This window comes from Homalodisca vitripennis, chromosome 4 (genome assembly GCF_021130785.1).
Source record: "Homalodisca vitripennis isolate AUS2020 chromosome 4, UT_GWSS_2.1, whole genome shotgun sequence".
Taxonomy (NCBI): Eukaryota; Metazoa; Arthropoda; class Insecta; order Hemiptera; family Cicadellidae; genus Homalodisca; species Homalodisca vitripennis.
In genome coordinates this window covers 41,194,790-41,212,665 of record NC_060210.1, presented here as the reverse complement: position 1 = coordinate 41,212,665, position 17,876 = coordinate 41,194,790, and the positions used below count along the sequence as shown (strand labels likewise).

Sequence of the window (17,876 nt, the reverse complement as noted above, 5' to 3'; positions counted from 1 at the left end):
CTCACAAATGCACAGCACTGCGCAATACAAACAACAGGCTCGTTAAGACGAATGGTAATCACCATAAAATATGTGTTATGTGCTCTTTCTATACAATATTTTACTGTACTTGTGCAATAATATCAATCATTGAACAATGTACTCTTAACATTGAACAATGTGTATTTAACCAACAAGTGTAAGGCTTTGCCTGGATAGCCTAACTTCACTTGTTGAATTAAAATAATTCAATTTTTTTAATTTTGTTTATTGAATAGCCACAATATGTAGCGTTATTATTCTTAACCCATTATTATGTTGTATTGTGCAGTCAGAGACGAAAAAGTAAATTGTGACATTAGAGATCTATTATTCTCCCCTACGTCAACCTTACCGGGAAGAAATCCCAGTTACAGACCGAACCATCTAACTCGAACCGTGACTGGCGCATGCGCATGAGATACCCTTTCCCATCCAGTCCACAATCCTTAATTACAGATCATAATCGAGGCCACAAGTAAGCACTTGGTACAATCACAGCAACGTTTGTTTTGTTACCAGACCCGTACTCAGACCGGTTTAATCGAACAATTTTACCGGGGACTCGCCACACGTCTATTTGAAGAGACCGGGTGGCGAGACATGACGGGGCCCGGCCGAATATCTTTTCCGGGGCCCGCCAAAGCTGAGTACGGCCCTGTCTGTTGGTGTATTTTAACCGAATACGTGTTGTCAGTGGCGTATGGACTTTGAAGTCGGCTGTATTCGGCTGAGCCGTGAGACGGGGGGGGGGGCTATTTGCGTGAGGTGGGGACCGCGTTTACCTCCCCTCACCACTCCATTATAGATGGCGAAGTCTGGTTTTCTGAAATCAACGTCTCCTCAAGGAATCTGTCTGAACCACCACGGTCAAAATATTTCGACGTACCCTCGAATGGTTGTAGCCGAGTTACATCTCCTGATCAGTCAGGAGGATATAGACGACATTTTAGTTCCAAGCTATTATTGAAATGATTACATCTTAAGACAAATCTTCTTTTTATAATACGTCTTAAGCATGTGCTTTTTTTAACTCATAATACTGTTGAGTGTTGGTGATGGCGAAACTGACACTGACAGCATTAGTGGCAATAATGCACGACAGGAGGTCAGACGCTGCTTCTGTACTGCAACACAAACCGGTGGACTGGCGCATGCGCCGGAGTGCCGCGCTACGACATTACCTGACACATCTTATCTTCATTCTGTTTGTCATATTATGTTTGATTGTTATCGTAAAGGTAGTGGGCGAAACGAACGCAGTTTGTTTTTGTTTCATTGTTTAAATTGTGTGATGTAGTTTGAGTTGAACATAACAACATATACTACACATAACACATTTTGATGTTTTAATTTAATCTGTTTGAATTAAGTTTACATTTTTATTTCAATATGAACAAAAACCTAAGTGCAGCACGCTTCATTCAATTTATGAAGCGTGCTGCTAAAAAGCAAAGTGAGGAACAAGAGCTTGTAAAGAAAATGAGAAACATTGCGTCCCTCTTTACTCAAAGATTTGCTTCTACCTCATCTACAGCTATCTCAAGCGAGGACACTCTACGCCTGAATGTGCACTATCAAGAGTCTCCAGGTACGCTCTCTGCTTTGCTTAATAATGAAGCTTGTTTATTTCCAACTGACTTTGAAATTAATAAAGATCAAGAAAATGTAGATGGGTATATAAATTCTGTGTCAAAACTTGAAGATTTATTAGCTTGTATTACTGATATTGATAATAAATGACCTTGCACTGTGGAACGTTACTTTGTCTTCAATTGTTGGTCATCTTGCTAAAAATTCACGCGAAACAAAAATTTTCAAGATGATTTTTCTAGATCTAAGCGTGTTTACAATGCGGTACCGAGTGTTCCCTTTCTAAAAAATTGTTCAGATATACTCTTCCCAATAGGGAGTCCGATTTTAGATATTGGTTGCCCTACCCTTAGTTGTCTGGTAAAGTCTTTTGTGTACCATGTTGCTTATTTCAAACAATCGGTAATTTACTTAATGAAACATTATGAAAAATCAGGAGACCATCATTCTAGTACCATGCTCATTGACATCAATAGAAAAAAACAGACAGTGCAAGTACAAGTAAGCACACTAACTTCAACCCAATATGAGTAGGGATTCCATTATTGGCGGAGCGCATTGCTTAGGGTTGTGTCTGCGGTAAAATGTCCCTCCTTAGAGGGTTGGAGGGTTGCTTTTTCAGGGCGACAATGAACGTTTAGGATCCACATCCAAAGGTCTGAATCTTGTATACCGTGAAATAATCAGTGAATATAACGCTATCCTTTCCCAATCCCAACATCTTTTCAGTATGGAAATGAAGGAACACAAATGTCGCACCTATCTACTCAAATTTGTGACGAGTTTGTCCATGCCCTGGCAGATCGTGTACTGCAAACCATGACAGTTGATGTGAAATATTCTCATTACTATGCTCTCACAGTTAATTCTACCCCTGATTGTTCACATACAGACTAATTGGCATTTGCATCGAAGGTGCTAAACCAAAGGAATGTATTTTCAAGCTTCTCTCGGGAATAGGGCATAAGAAGCCCCTCATATTATTTATAAGAACTTTTTTTAAGTTCTATCTCAAGAATTAGGCTTGGACATCACACTATGCCATGGGCAAAGCTATGGTTATGCGGTAAATATGCCAGGAGTTTACACTGGCCTACAGGCTAGAATCAAACAACAGTGTACTTTTGCTGGATGTGTCCCTTGTGCAGCACACGCACTTAACCCAGTTAATTCTGCTGCTGCTAGATGCTGCACAGAAGCTCGTAGTGTTTTTTTAATTTACCCAAGCCCTTTTCACTTTTTTCAAACTTATCCTATAGGTGGGGATTTTTAAAGACATGTTTGGAGAAAAATAAAACTCCTGTGGTGAAATCCTTATCGGATAAAAAGTGGTCCGTAAGATCTGATGCCGTGAAGACTCTTGAATAGCTTTCGTAAATTAAAGCATCGCATAAAAACATTGCTGTAGACCCTACTCAGATGCCTTTTGTTCAAGTGAAACAGCCATTTTGTGGAACGACAGTTTAGAAAGGTTTGATAAAGTCAGCCAATATTTACAAAGTGAAACTCTAAATATCGTAGCAGGCACAAAAGCAACTCCAAATCTTTGATATCTACTTAAAAGAAAAAAGGAATAAGTTTGAGAAATACGAAGACGCAGCCTAAAAGTTGTTACAAGTTGAATCTGAATTTCCCAAGTGCTGTTTGCATTCATGAACGATCCAAAAACACAGCAAAGTAAATGTGGACTTGAAACAATATTGCTAATTCTGTAAAGAAGTTTGGTGTAAAATATAAGAATGTCCGATGTACTTTTGGGAGCCACTGGCGGTACAGCTGTCTCTCAATAACTCTGGTTCTATAGTCCGAGAATAAAATCAGAAACTGACGTAGAAACAATTTTATGAATGTAGTTGTTTAATGTCTACAAATAAACGAAATACTAAACGGTCCGTGAGTAATTTAATGGATTCTTGGATGAAAGTTCTTCATAATACGCTCGAAGAAAAATGTTCTTTTGGGAGCCACTGTGGGGGCTGTGCAGCTGCCTATCAATAAATCTGGTTCTGTAGCCCTAGAAGAAAATCAGAAACTGGTGTGGAAACAATTTTATTAATGTAGGTCTAGTGGTTTAATGTCTACAAATATACGAAATACTAAACAACCCTTGAGTAATTTAATGGATTCTTGGATGAAAATTCTTCGTAATACGCTAGAAGAGAAAACGAGTTGCCGGGAGGGCTCTGGCCAGACTGCCGGTAAATGTCGTCAGCGACAGCTCTCCAGGAGTACGACAAGCAAGGCCTTGGCTAAACGCCCATTCGCGGAAATATAATTGCTGTAGGGTTGCCAGATCAGATAAATAATTATAAACAATTTACCGACTGTATTTTTGGCCCAAGCTATTTAGTTCTGAGAACTGCCGTTTGGATGAAATACACTGCAGATGGTTTTGAGTTTTAATCACCAATTATCTGTACGGGCGTAATATTACATGTAAGATTTATATGAAAACTGTATGTTGGGTAAAGCGAGAACATTGGCTTAACTATCGCCTACTCATTGTGGATTATAACTAAGTATTCGTTATTTAATTTCACATAGATTTATATCCAATCACGAAAATGCAAACTAGCCTTTATTCTTTCTCGGCCGAACACGTTTGGACAATTTATTCTGTATTATTCACGTATGAAAACAATATAATTTTGAATTTGTTTGATTTTAACGTGGATAAGGTTATGTTAAACTCAATATTACTGTAGTAAACATTAGTAATTTAAAATCGACAATTCAATTTTGAAAGGTGTTCTTCGCTTCAATGTCATTTTAATTGATTAAATTAAACTAAACGTTTTTACAGGTTGAGAATCGAAGCTGTAATTTCTCAATCAGAGAACCTACGCTACCGAGACCTACGCTAGCTAGACACTCTCTTCGATCTCTCAACGCATGCGACGATTATAATAGCAAGTGATTATTTTCATTTAACTATTTTTTCTTATTTTCTGGTCATGTTTTAAAAATATTAAAATGTTGTTCTGTCTTTATTATGTTTTTCATCTTTCTATGGAAATCACTTACATTTAAAACAAGAGTTTTAAAATGTCAGATTCACATTTTTTAGCTTCGTATATTTTCATGTGTGAAATATTTTTTATTATTTCTTACAATAACTGGTTAAATAGTAAATTTAGGATTTTTACGTGTATACGGTGTGGTGTAAAACAAATAATTCCTGATCCTCCAAGGAATCTTCCAAAAGATTTCTGCTTATTTTCTGCCGTACTGTCAGGTACTGGATATCGTATAAATAAGCGCTACTGGATTTTATTTAATTTGAGACATTTATGGTTGTGTCTAAGATAATATATTAAATGGATCACAAAACATCACCTTTCGTTATTTTTGGAATGTATAATGACTAAACACGCATAACGAACTCGAAAAATTAACTTCGTAAAGAACAGTTATTTAGTTTAATATATATGCTAGAATAATCACATGGAATAATTCATATATTTTTGAATGAATGAATATTTGGTATCGTGTAGTTGCAAAGAAAACAAACGAAGGGATACATAAAACACAATATAAAAGCACTGAGACGCGCACAGACAATGCACGTAACATGCGACATACGCATGTAATTTGAACAAACAACTACTGTTAGTGCAGTACGATTCGTGCAAATGTCTAAATAGTGCATAATTCAACATGTTTATGATATATCTTGAGTAATTTATTAGTGCTCTACTCTCAAACAAACTAAACCCGCTAAAAAGAAATTAACAAGCAGCTAAAAAAAGTATTTCTTTTAAAATAAAAACGAAACTTAAAGTAATCGTGTTTAATCGCTAAACGTGACTCTGCGATTGTTCATACAAAAACGTTAAAACGCATGAACAATTAACACTAATAAAAAGGGCTTCAATAAAAGCGCCAAAATCACATTTGAGGAAGGCACTCACAAGCTCGTCAACTACGATTTCGAAAGCAAAAATTACAAATAATTGTATACCTTTATCACACCTTTTCTTACGCTTTCACAGATGTATGTTTGTTCGACAAGAAATAAAGAAATATTTAGTTTTGTAATCCTGTGTAAAACGAATGTAGGCCTACTGTGTGTACTGAGTGATTTTTAAAATGTGGAGTTATTAAAGTGGGTGGTCAGAGTGAGTCCATGTAGACATAGCATAGCCAGAATAGGATAGCGGTAGCTCCGAACAACAACAGCAATGTGACAAAAACCAAAAATGTGAAGACAGTATCCATTGTGACTCTAGGATGCAGTGACAACAAAAACCAAAAATAAACTGGTGACAATAACTCGGCCCAAGGAGAGGAGAGGTGTTTACACACAGGGCTGGGACGGAGTATTTACATGGTATCCTGCACTATTTGGCAGCGGCGGATGTTGCACGCATACTCACGCTACGCACGCTACGCCACGCACCACGCACGCCCCGCTCGTTGTTCGCACGACACGCGTAACTGCACGACTCTAGTTCCTAGGGCGGCCGCACGGCGCGCTACCGCCGCCGACAGCACGGAAATAGCCCAGATAGGGTTACCATACACCTGCGGTTGCACTGCTACCTACAGGTCACTATAGCGAATTCCCTAGGGACTATTATTCATATCTGTTTGTTTACAATGGCTGCCATTGTGGTGGTTTTACTGTGGCCTCGATCTTCTCAAGTTGGCTGTGAATGTATTCTTTTTGAATACTTACAATGTAGCATTATATTCATGAACTGTCTAAAATAATAGTAGCAGTAATATAAAAGTACAGAATTAATATTTTAAAGGATAATTGATTTTTACTATTCATTCATTACTATTCTATTCATATTGATCATTATTCAATCCTGCTGTAATTTTCATGTTCGGCACGTAACAGTTATCATACAAGTATAGGAAAGTTATTTCTGTACATTAAATATTCCGAAACACAATTTTAGAAAAGGTTACACTAGTTGAAATTTTCTCTGCCAACTATTTCGCCTCCGCTATTTTCAGATGATCATCATGATTCCTACGAAGGCCGCATACCCAAGTCAACTGGGAACATTTGTCTCAGTTTAAACAACATTTTTGCATTGTTTTTGCAAAATAGTCATAACCACCGCATTGTTATAGATTAAAGAATATTTCAATTATATTTTTGATTAACTTACTAAATGTGACAAACAATCTACGGCAATTGAAATATAGCATAAATTATACCATATAGAAATTATATAAACCAATTTTTAATATTTACAATTATTTTCATTAAAGAAAAATACATACAGTAATGTAGCTGGGAAAATTCCAAATTTATGTACACAATAACCCCTCCATTTCATGCCGCCCCTTAAATGTTGTGTTGATACTATAAACGCAGTGCACAGAGGTAAGCTGTTTGACTATCTAGCGCCCTAAACGTTAGTATTCGCAGTATTAGGTACAAAATAGTACAACAATTATTTATCTAGAGATAACTTTTCTCAATGTACACATACTGACAGGAAACGATTCTATGACTTTTACGTAAATAAACTAATACTTCCCAGGAAAACTGAATCACACTAGATGGGTATGAACATTAAGTAATTCTAAAGGTACACACAAGACATGATTTTAAAAATAAATAGTTACACATTTATATTCAGAGTTGGACTCTAACTGAGCACAGGGAATTCTATGTAACATTGTTATCCTCTTTGTACGACATTCATAGCTGTATGAATCTGAAATATGGTATATAATTAGTATGTTATTATAGATCAAGGAACTAAACATTGGTAAATCATGAAGAGCTTTGATTCAGAGGTCACGAGTTCTTTTTTTTAATTCACAGCTACCATTATTCTCTTTATTAATCATAGTTATCAATATTATTAACAGCATCTTTAATTTTTGTACAGAGATTCCACGTACCTAAAACTATTATTTTATATACATATTTGGTACCAATCAAAAGCCCTACTCACTACGCGTGCTTTTTACGGGTTTTGACTGCATCCGACTATAGGGACCCCACGGATTTCCAAATGTGATGAATGTGATGAGAATACCTTTTTCAGTTTATTACAGCTGTTTACCAAAACACACGTGATGGTCAGGCAGTTAGTATCCAATAACCAACTTATATCATCTTTATGATGATTTACACTCATTCAAACTTAAAATATTTCAAAAGCAAGGCAATAAAACACTATTAGAAGAAACACACACACACACACACACACACACACACACACACACACACACACACACATATATATATATATATATATATATATATATATATATATATATATATATAACTTATATATCGGGAAAGTGATACATCAGGAAGTGTAAGATACATCTAACCTAACCTAACCTAACCTTGTCCAAATATCAGTATCACAAACTCAGACCACTAGATCGCATGAGCATAATCTTTTTCTGTTATCTGCTGTTCCTGCGACAACTGACCCATCCTCCCTCCACTCCACATCCAGTAGTGCCGGGAAATAGTTTTATCTGTATCCCAGCTGCCTTCATCGCTATTTCTTTCAATCCTCCTGAACACTAGATGTGGCAGTTTCTATTGTAGCAGGGCATTATGTTATGTTTTGCAAGCGTTCTTTCAGAAGTTCATTACAAATGTTTGTATAATCAATCCATCAAGTATTTGGTTTTTCTGTCTTCATAACATTCTGGAGTTTATTTCTACTCCAATAAATATACACATGTCTTGTTATAAATTAATGTTAGCATTTTAAAACTATAACTTCTAATTTGACAAAACACGTATTGTACTTCGTATGAGTTATTTGCTCAGGTTATATTCGTTTGACACAATATACTGTATGTCATATACCTTGAGGTATAGACCTCAAGGTTTTATTCTGTGTTTTATTAACATGATTTCCTGGCATTTATATGGGTATATGTATTCATTTATGAAATCCTACGGATATGAATCCTGACAGGTATTATAAATGTCCATAAAAATTTTTTTGACTGCCTAACTTGTCTTTGGCGATTAATATATTTGTTTATTGATGTTATACTATAAATTTAACTAAACAAAATGTCCCGTAGCCACAAGAAAATTTGTGCTGCAACAAATCATATCTTTGATTTTTTCATAGGATCAGTTTTAGAATATTTAATGTTTTAAAACGTATTGAATAAATTATTCATCTTAACAGTTTTCTGAAGGCAAATGCTTATATCTATTATATTGTATTTTATCTATAAAATGCACTTCACATTTCATTTGTAAGAGTTTTATCGCTATTTTGTATCTTATATTACATAAGAAAGATGTTGTTAGATGAAGTTTTGTTATTAAAACAATCAGTCCCTCATTAACTTATAATTCTTAGATTATGTATTAAAATAAAATATTATATAGAGTGTTTTCGTTAGGATTAGTTAATTTGAAATTTTTTTAAAGTATTTCTTTGTTTTTAATACTTTTTCCAAACAGAGAATATGGTAGCAACTCCTCATTTTGATATAAAAGCCCACTTCGCGACCATCATATAAAAACTAGAAAACCCGAAATAAAAAACATGGTGTGTATTTAAAAATTGTATTTTTTGAAGTAATAAAAATCCTAGTTAGAAAATAAATATATTCATGAACATTATTTTTAACATGAAACAGTAACAATTACCTGATACATTTAATTTTTATGTTAATAATTTTACAAGAGACTACCGTAATTTAAACTAATATATTACATTTTCAGTTTTATATTTCCCTATTTTTTATAGAAACAATATATTAATTATTTTGTAAACCGGTTGTTTTGGTATAGTTTAATTTAATGTCCCATATGTGACCTCTTCCTACTATTTTCGGAAAAGTGGCCGAATAACATAACATATTTAATACAAGCATCAAAAGTCCAATGAATAAGCTTAAAGCTTTTGATAGTGTTGTAATCATATTAAGAGTTAAGGAGAGTTAACTGTCCTATATAAACCAGGCAGAGAATATCAAGAGAATGCAATGGGCTGCTGAAACTCGAGCTGTCCCATTTGGACACTATCCACTCTTCCTTGGTCAGCTGCGCGTGTGCGTGCGTGTGCGTGCGTGTGCGTGACCAACGGTTTCAAAACGCTCGTATTTTTCAGCGCTACGTCCCCTAAAAACCTCACAACTGTTACTAATATTTCGCCCTCTGTCAAAATAATTCTGCTTCGAAACGATGCAGACTTGTTTGGTCTGCGATTTGTTTGGTTTATACAGACCTTATTTTTGTATATCCCCAAATTAAGTTTAGTTTGGTTTTAATATATTTACTGATTAAATGCTTGGTGTGAAGATTTTCCCCCAGCACAATTTTATGTTGGAGACTTTCACATGAAGTTAGATATGCTCCTACCTTATACAGTGTGTATTTATTTAATTTGTACTTCAAAAGATAGTAAATGTTCATAACCATTTTGTTTATTTTCGAACCCAAATTGTTCAGGTATTAAACAGGAGCCAGTGGATCTAAATACCAGTGAACACTGTAGTATGTCTTTGTAATATAAGTAGTTATAGAATATTCAAGATTTTTTGGATTTTAGTATAAAAAAAAGAAATTAGAGCTAGATTTTGTAACAAATTGAAATGTTAAAAAAGCTTTATTAAGATTATATAAGTATTTAAATAAATAAATTCAGGCGCAAATTGCTAAGGCTTAAATTATCTCGTGGTTTGCATCTATAGTTTGCATTTTATTTTCATATAGAGTGAAAAAAATATTCATTTATTTATCGTGACGTGATGAATACGTTAGGGTGGTAAAACCTCGCAACCGATAAATATCAGAATTTGAAAACAGAAATTCAAAACACCTTTATCTAACACATTGTTAAAATAAACTTAGGAATTCATAAAGTTGACTCAAATTCGCCAAAGCTTACACAAATATTAGTGGAATGTTTTAAATTAATTCCGTACCAGTATAATTGTAAATTTTATAAACTTACAATATAAAAAGTGTGAACTAATGTTATATTTCAGGAGTCAAGAGCAAGTTTACACTGCATAAGCACACGATATTTTTCTTAAGATCGGTGAGAACTGTTCTTAAGATAGAAATCGATAGACAGCCGAGCTGTTTTTGTGGAGGTCGAAATCAGAGGGCACTGACAGGGTTAAATACACGAAGATGATGCTGATTAAACTTTTATTTACGTTTTTTTGTTTTAATTTAGTCAAGCTAAGAAAAATATTATCTGAAAACAAATATAGCATCGTATTTGAACAGTTTTGAATTTTTACCTCCATCACAACTAACGTGGCAAAAGTTTCTTTTTTAGGTAAATGTCTCTTAAGATTTGTAGGAAACCGAGATTTTGTGCTTATACAATGTAAAAGTGCTCCCCTAAACTAGAATAAAATGGTAAAATGTGTTGAAAAGTAAGTAATTTTTGTTACAATACAATGCGTTGTGTTATAAAATCTTATGCGTCGTTGATTATGAAACCATGGAGGATCTGAAAATAACATTACCGTTATAAACGTTTAATAGATAACATTATTAATTTGCTTATAATAGAAACATGATGTTCGAATGTAATTTTATGTATCCCTTAAGAGGAAACGTCGTTGTAACTTCTATAGTTAAACTTATATATCGTTTAAGGGTTGGAGGAGGTGTCTTGTACGCTACCTGTACCTCTAACATAACTAATCTATCACGGAAAATGATGCGTAAAAAATCATCAAAGTAAAATACACATGGTCTCTTCTTACTACTTTTACTATAAAATATTTGGTAGCAAAAACGAAAAAATTCACACTCACATACATCTAAAATATAAACTGTTACTGAACTCACGTCTTGAATTTCATCGTCTTCAGCAGATTCCTTTGGCGCATCCTTCAGCATAGTGTTGAGTTCTTGGGCAATCTAAAATAAAGAAGAGTAAAAAATTTAGAAACATTTTAGTATTTTAAGGAATACAACAGTACGGTTACCTTATTCAAGAATCGCACATATCATTCTCATGACAGAACGAGAACAAGACATGTTGTGGAATGAATGGTGACTATTTTTACAGGACTTGGAGGTAATACAGTTTTTAATTAATGAATGCTAATGATTAGATGCAAAATAAAAGTTAATAACAACTAAGCTACAGTGCTACATAAATATTGAATTGCATATTTAAGTGTTTTATGATGCGACTAAATGTAATCGAAGTGGATTTATTGGAACGTGTAATTAAACAGTTGCATTATTTACAGGTGTACAACGGGTGGATTACACGATTATTGATTTGTGATCAAACAAAATTAACTACAGATGAGGTACTTAAACAGTCATTTTGTTACCCAAGGGCGAGGAAATTTACTATCTATCGATATTCAAATAGTAATTTCATATATCAGATGAAAATAAAAACATGTCATTAACAAAGTCTTTTGTAGTCATGAGAACATTACTTATAAGCACTATACTATTTTATGAATATGCACTCTGATATATATATATATATATATATTTATATATATATATATATATATATATATATATATATATAATATATATATATATATATAATCAGAGTACAAAGCTTTAAATGTAACACGGGGAAAAAGTTAGCACTTTAATTGTTTCACTTCATTATCTCCCTGGTGAAAAAAGCTTTTCACGTAATGCCTACTTTTAAAATACAATGTTGTTTAGTAAAAGCTAGCAAATTTTGGTTAAAGCGAAATGCATTCAAACAAACGAGAAACAAATTGGAATTGGAGAGTTATTACTTTATCCGTACATCCTGACAGATTGTAATACGTAAACCTCACGAATATACAATTTTGTTCTAGGCTATTAATCTTGGAAAATTCCAAATTGGAGCCATATAATTTTGAATAGATTACGTTCCAGATGTGTAAAAAAATGAAAAATGGAAATTGATTTTGCAATACTTGTAAAGAATAGTACAGTATATTGCCTGTAATGATTAGAGTGGCATGACCACCAACAATCCTAAATTGGGGTAACTAAAAACGACAGCTTAATTTCAAAGCATCGGTCGCGCGAAATCTAACCTCTCTTTTTTTATTCTATAGGTTAATAGAATGACTGCGGTGGACTACCTCAGTTGTCCTAAAGCTGGTACATGACTCGTGGCGCAGTGAAGGTATTAAATTATTATAACTGAGCAGAGGAGCAAAAAATTGTAAATTACATCAAAGTTAGCAAATAAAACATTCTAGAAAATGTATCAGTTTCATCTTACAATTTGTTTCGTAAATTTTAATAGTTATAGAACTTGTTTACATGTGCATAGCTCATTATATTTTATATGGGGTAAGTAATGTTTATGATAAATGTCATAAATAAATACTATTGTTAGAAAACTAACACAGGCAAACCATAAAATAACACTTTAGCCCATGCATACCTGGAGGCTTTGCCACAGGTGAACCAGCTCAGTAGCGGAGGGGAGAGACACGGGGCGGTCGGGGGCCGAGTCCTTGAACAGGGATGGGAAGAGCTTCCTGAGGGGCGAGACGTCTGGAGTCTCCTCCTAGTTCATGCAGGACCATGCAAGGTATCATCAAGGTTACCTACATGTACATTTCTGGGGTAGGAGGAAAGGGTACACCAGTTAGCGTTTGGCCGTGTCCTTGCACAAGTAGTGGAATATCTTCCTCATGGGCGAGACGTCTACAGTATCTCCTTGTTCATGCATGATGGCCTTGCGATATGATATTAAGGTTAACAGAGGTTTTCTGGATAAGAGGAAGGAGAGTACGGACCATAAACAATGAAATCACAATATACTTAAGATGTATCTGGAGTAATATCCCTATTCATGCATGGCCATGCAGTAAAAGTTACCTGCAGTTATTGTGGATAAGGGGGAAAAGGACGAAGATAGACCATGAAAACACAAAACTTTCAGACGCTAAACTTTATACGTAAACATATTTTATACACACACCCAATATGACGTAATAGTTGCTTATTAAAATCATGTCTGGCAAAAATAGAAAAAGAAAATCGGGTGCATATCACATTCTTAGAAGTTTGAGCTTCCAAACCTTGTCAATGATTTGATACAACAGACAGACTGTTAATACTTAAAGATATTCATCGTACAAAATGACAATAGTATAAGCAAATAATCCTAGTCAAACTACTGCCAAATAGACGACAGAACAGAAACCGTGGACGATACATTTGATCTTTGGTTTCAGTCTACAAGACGATGCTTGGGTTCAAGGAGATTTAGAAGAGGAGTGGTGGAAGAATAAAATAAAGCTAATTTGCAAACGCCGACCTTTGCACATGGCCGATAGCCAGAGCCATCGGTACAGTTCCAACAGTCTTCAGCAGTAAGAGTCCCTGCAATGCTTTCGATTGTTTCAGATAGTTTAGTGTTATCGATCGGTACCATCAACCATAGTCTTAGGAGCGTTTCACAGAACATAAGTCAATGTAATCATGCTCAAATAAGTTGATAGAACAACTTTTAAGGTAGGTAAAGTTTTAGAAGATTCGATTAAATATTTATGATATTATCCTTACTCAAAGACAAGACTTCATAAGGAGATGGACGTTAACATATATATGTTGTTTATATAATTTAGAGACAATTTAATTTATTTTCATACGTAAAGGTATTACATAAAACAGAATTTGCAAAAACTTGTGTAAACGGAAAAGGCAAAGTTTCAGTAACCTCGTAAATATTAACATTTAGAAGATAGTGACCACTGTCTGCCCTTTGAACACAAGAGATACTGGTAGTCACATAAGATGTGTTAATTACTCCTTTTCACCATTAAATTGTGGTTTTAATGTGGTACTTGTCCTTGAAATTTGCATGCTGCCAAGAACGCTAAGTGTGAAGATGCCAATATTTGAAACTGGCTTTACTTTGTAACTTGCTTCAAGCAAGGGTATCCTCTTACTGTCGCAGACGTAAATAGTGTACTTGCTATTACGAGAACATCACAATATATTTGTTTTTCGTTAACTTTGATTTCCTACAAGGAGAATTTCTTAAAATATGACTAATGGATTCATGTTATTGTCATTCCAAGAAGATAAACTAAAGGAGCAATATAGACACTGTCATGCTACAAAGGAATTGGAAACACCTAATTTATCTTTCAAGCTTGAAATGGTTCTTTCACAAGAATTATATTTTCGTATCTTTTACAATCTATAAAAAATCCTAGTTTTTTATTATTTTATTTTCTTTCTTTCTCTGATTTTGCAATATCTTCTTCATTTAAATGTATTGTAAACCAACTTAAAAGATGAGCCAGAAGTAGTGAGTGATACGTATTAAGGTCAGTGTCACAGCCTATGGTCAAAGGACTCTGCCAGAGGAACATACTGAACTAAGAGTCAAACGTTATTAAGATGAAAAAATGGGTTTGTACCTTAAATTATAGAGTTATATACTTACATGACTAGTTTCATTCTTGATATTATTTATATTTTTCAGTACGTGTTTTGAATGCAACACTAAACCTCAATTTCGGTAATTAATTTATTAAACCTCATGAAAAGCAGTGGCGGATCCAGGAGAGGAGCCATGGGAGAATGGCCTCCTCCGAGATTTTGAAAAACGACGGTTTTGTAAACAAAAACTTTACTATTATTGTATTATAACCATAAAATAAAATTAATTTAACGAGTTTTTGAGTATGAGTACATTTCTTTGTAACATAATTTTCCTTTTGTTATATTGAAATGCAAAATTTCCTGCATTTTATAATAGTAAACTGAAACTCAGGTGGTCCCAATAAAATTCAGGACTAGATACGCCCTTGATAAGAATTACATTTATACAAAACCATAAAATTTAATGGGACCTATAATTAATACCAATAAATGAAGAGTATTATAGTAAGTAAACCGAATATCGAACATAAAAAAATGTATTATGTATTCAGTATTTTAAATTTGAGTTCGTGTTGAAATCTTGATCTTGCATACATCTTCACCTTTCTGACTTTGCTAAGACATAAAAATAACATTTTTTTTGTTTTGGAGAGCGAATAAATATATCTTGAAATGACACTTGGCTACTCTCTTTGTCAGTCAGAGTAATGTTGCCACTCACGACACCTGATGCCTAATTTCTTTTACACAACAAAAACAAAATGTCATCGCTTTATAAATACACATACTCTTTAACGTTCTAATATTCATGAGTCTTTTTTGTTTTAAATTCCTATTTGAGAATTAGCTTCTAATACAATAGTTTCTACTTGTATTGTTCCACGGCCTGCATATTTTTTACAGGTACGTCTCCAAATTATTGAGTTGGAGACTTATAATAGATAATAAATTAAAAATATATTCTCTAGTTTTTGTAACCAAAGTATATATTATTACAATATTTTGAAAATAATGTTCTTCATTACAGTACAATACTATACCTAATTGGATAACTTGTTCATAAAAAGCTTTTGACATTTTGTCGAAGCATTTTAGAGATTTTCGTGAATATTTATTGAATTGTAAAAAGTGATATTGTATTAATTAATTTACGACTTTCATTTTCTTGTTTTGGTCAGTTCGTGATCGTGTTTTATAAAATTTGTTTTAGTTTCTTGTTTTTTTTTCTTGTTTTTTCTAGGGAGAGAATGTAGTATTCATAACGTAAAACATCTAACAGTGAACAGATGTGTTTGCGTAAACTGTCACATTACATTCACTCTCTTTTTGTTTACCAGAACATGAACACTAAAAGCTATCAATAATAATTAATTATGCAAACTAAGGAAACATTACTCTAAATCTTTCACTATTTGTTATGAAATTGAGATCGTCCCGGATTAGCTCTGACAAAAATACAGTCAGTTTTATTCCAAAAGTCAGGCCTTTTCATCCTGATTCCTATTCGAAAGAAATCAAAATCTTAACTTATATTTATGTTACGTATGTTTATGTCTAGTCATTTCATATGTTAGATATAACATATAAAATACCTTCATTAAAATGGTAAAAAACTAATTTTCTTTCGTATTTATTTAATAGGAATATTTGGGGATTATTTAGAAGTATGATTTAACATATTTAAATATTCAATATCCAATATTCAATGCACTAAGTATTCAATAAGTAACTTCAGAATAAAACGTAAAAAAATGTTTAGATACGTATTAATTATATCTTTAAAATGATACATCTTCCATCCATAATACTACAATTCAAAATAAAGACTTAAACGTGTTTGAAGAGGTTCTGAACAGTGTCTGATTATCTTAAGGAGATGGTCTAAAGCTCGTTTTACTACTGTTGGCTCATAACGTTAAACCGGGAAGTGACACTCTATTCAGCCTTTCCCAAGGCTTCCAACTACATTACAAAGATGAAGTAAGGATAGGGTGACAGTACGATAATTTAACGTCCTACGGTTGTCAGCACTATTCAGTCAGCTGGGTCGCGCTATATTTAAGTCACGTGGGTGCAAACAACAGCTGGCCAACGGACAGCGCAAAATTGATGTAGCGCCAACTGCTTCCCTTCAGTCTCATTGTCAACTGTCTAGTTTCTTAAGTGATTTTATTAAAAATTATTAAAATGTGACTTATTTCAATTGTTTGGTGTTTGCTTCATTAATTATTATTGTTATTTTATTTGTAGCAACATATTTCTTACGGTGGCTATCGATATTACTAAGTATTAAGTTTACAGTAATGTTTTACACAATAATTCATATACCGAGTGTCTTAAAAGTTCCACACCCCCATATAAACCTTTTTATGAATAGAGATGGAGTGATTTGCTTTAGTAGGATGTTTAAATGGCCATCTGAAGGGTTATTTATGTATGCACATTTTTTATCCCCCCCCCACAAATGGGGTATTTTAGGGGTAAGTCAACATTTTTAAATAAGAACCCCTAGCAAAGTGACACAAGTAACTTGGACTGGATGTGTCTCATATACTAACTGGTAACCAGGAAACACAGTAACTGGACTGGATGTGTCTTACATACTAACTGGTAACCAGGAAACACAGTAACTGGACTGGATGTGTCTCACATACTAACTGGTAACCAGGAGACACAGTAACTGGATCGAATGTGTCTTACATACTAACTGGTAACCATGAAACACAGTAACTGGACTAGATGTGTCTCACATACTAACTGGTAACCAGGAAACACAGTAACTGGACTGGATGTGTCTTACATACTAACTGGTAACCAGGAAACACAGTAACTGGATCGAATGTGTCTTACATACTAACTGGTAACCAGGAAACACAGTAACTGGACTGGATGTGTCTTACATACTAACTGGTAACCAGGAAACACAGTAACTGGACTGGATGTGTCTCATATACTAACTGGTAACCAG

The 17,876-nt window shown here is 34.0% G+C and overlaps 1 protein-coding gene across 8 annotated transcripts in view; it reads right to left on the bottom strand.

Moving 5' to 3' along the window:
- The window catches only part of LOC124359192 (translation initiation factor IF-2), a 102,651-nt gene that overhangs the window by 46,228 nt on the left and 38,547 nt on the right, over positions 1-17,876 (bottom strand). For 4 of the 8 annotated variants that reach the window (XM_046811732.1, XM_046811733.1, XM_046811729.1 and 1 more), the window contains exons 6-7: positions 12,951-13,076; positions 11,378-11,449 (exon numbers count right to left, since the gene is read on the bottom strand). In XM_046811732.1, the coding sequence (XP_046667688.1) occupies positions 11,378-11,449; positions 12,951-13,076 (198 nt within the window). Of the gene's footprint in view, positions 1-5,572; positions 6,124-11,377; positions 11,450-12,950; positions 13,077-17,876 lie in introns of those variants that run through there. The other 4 variants (XM_046811731.1, XM_046811738.1, XM_046811736.1 and 1 more) reach the window with 4 other exon arrangements.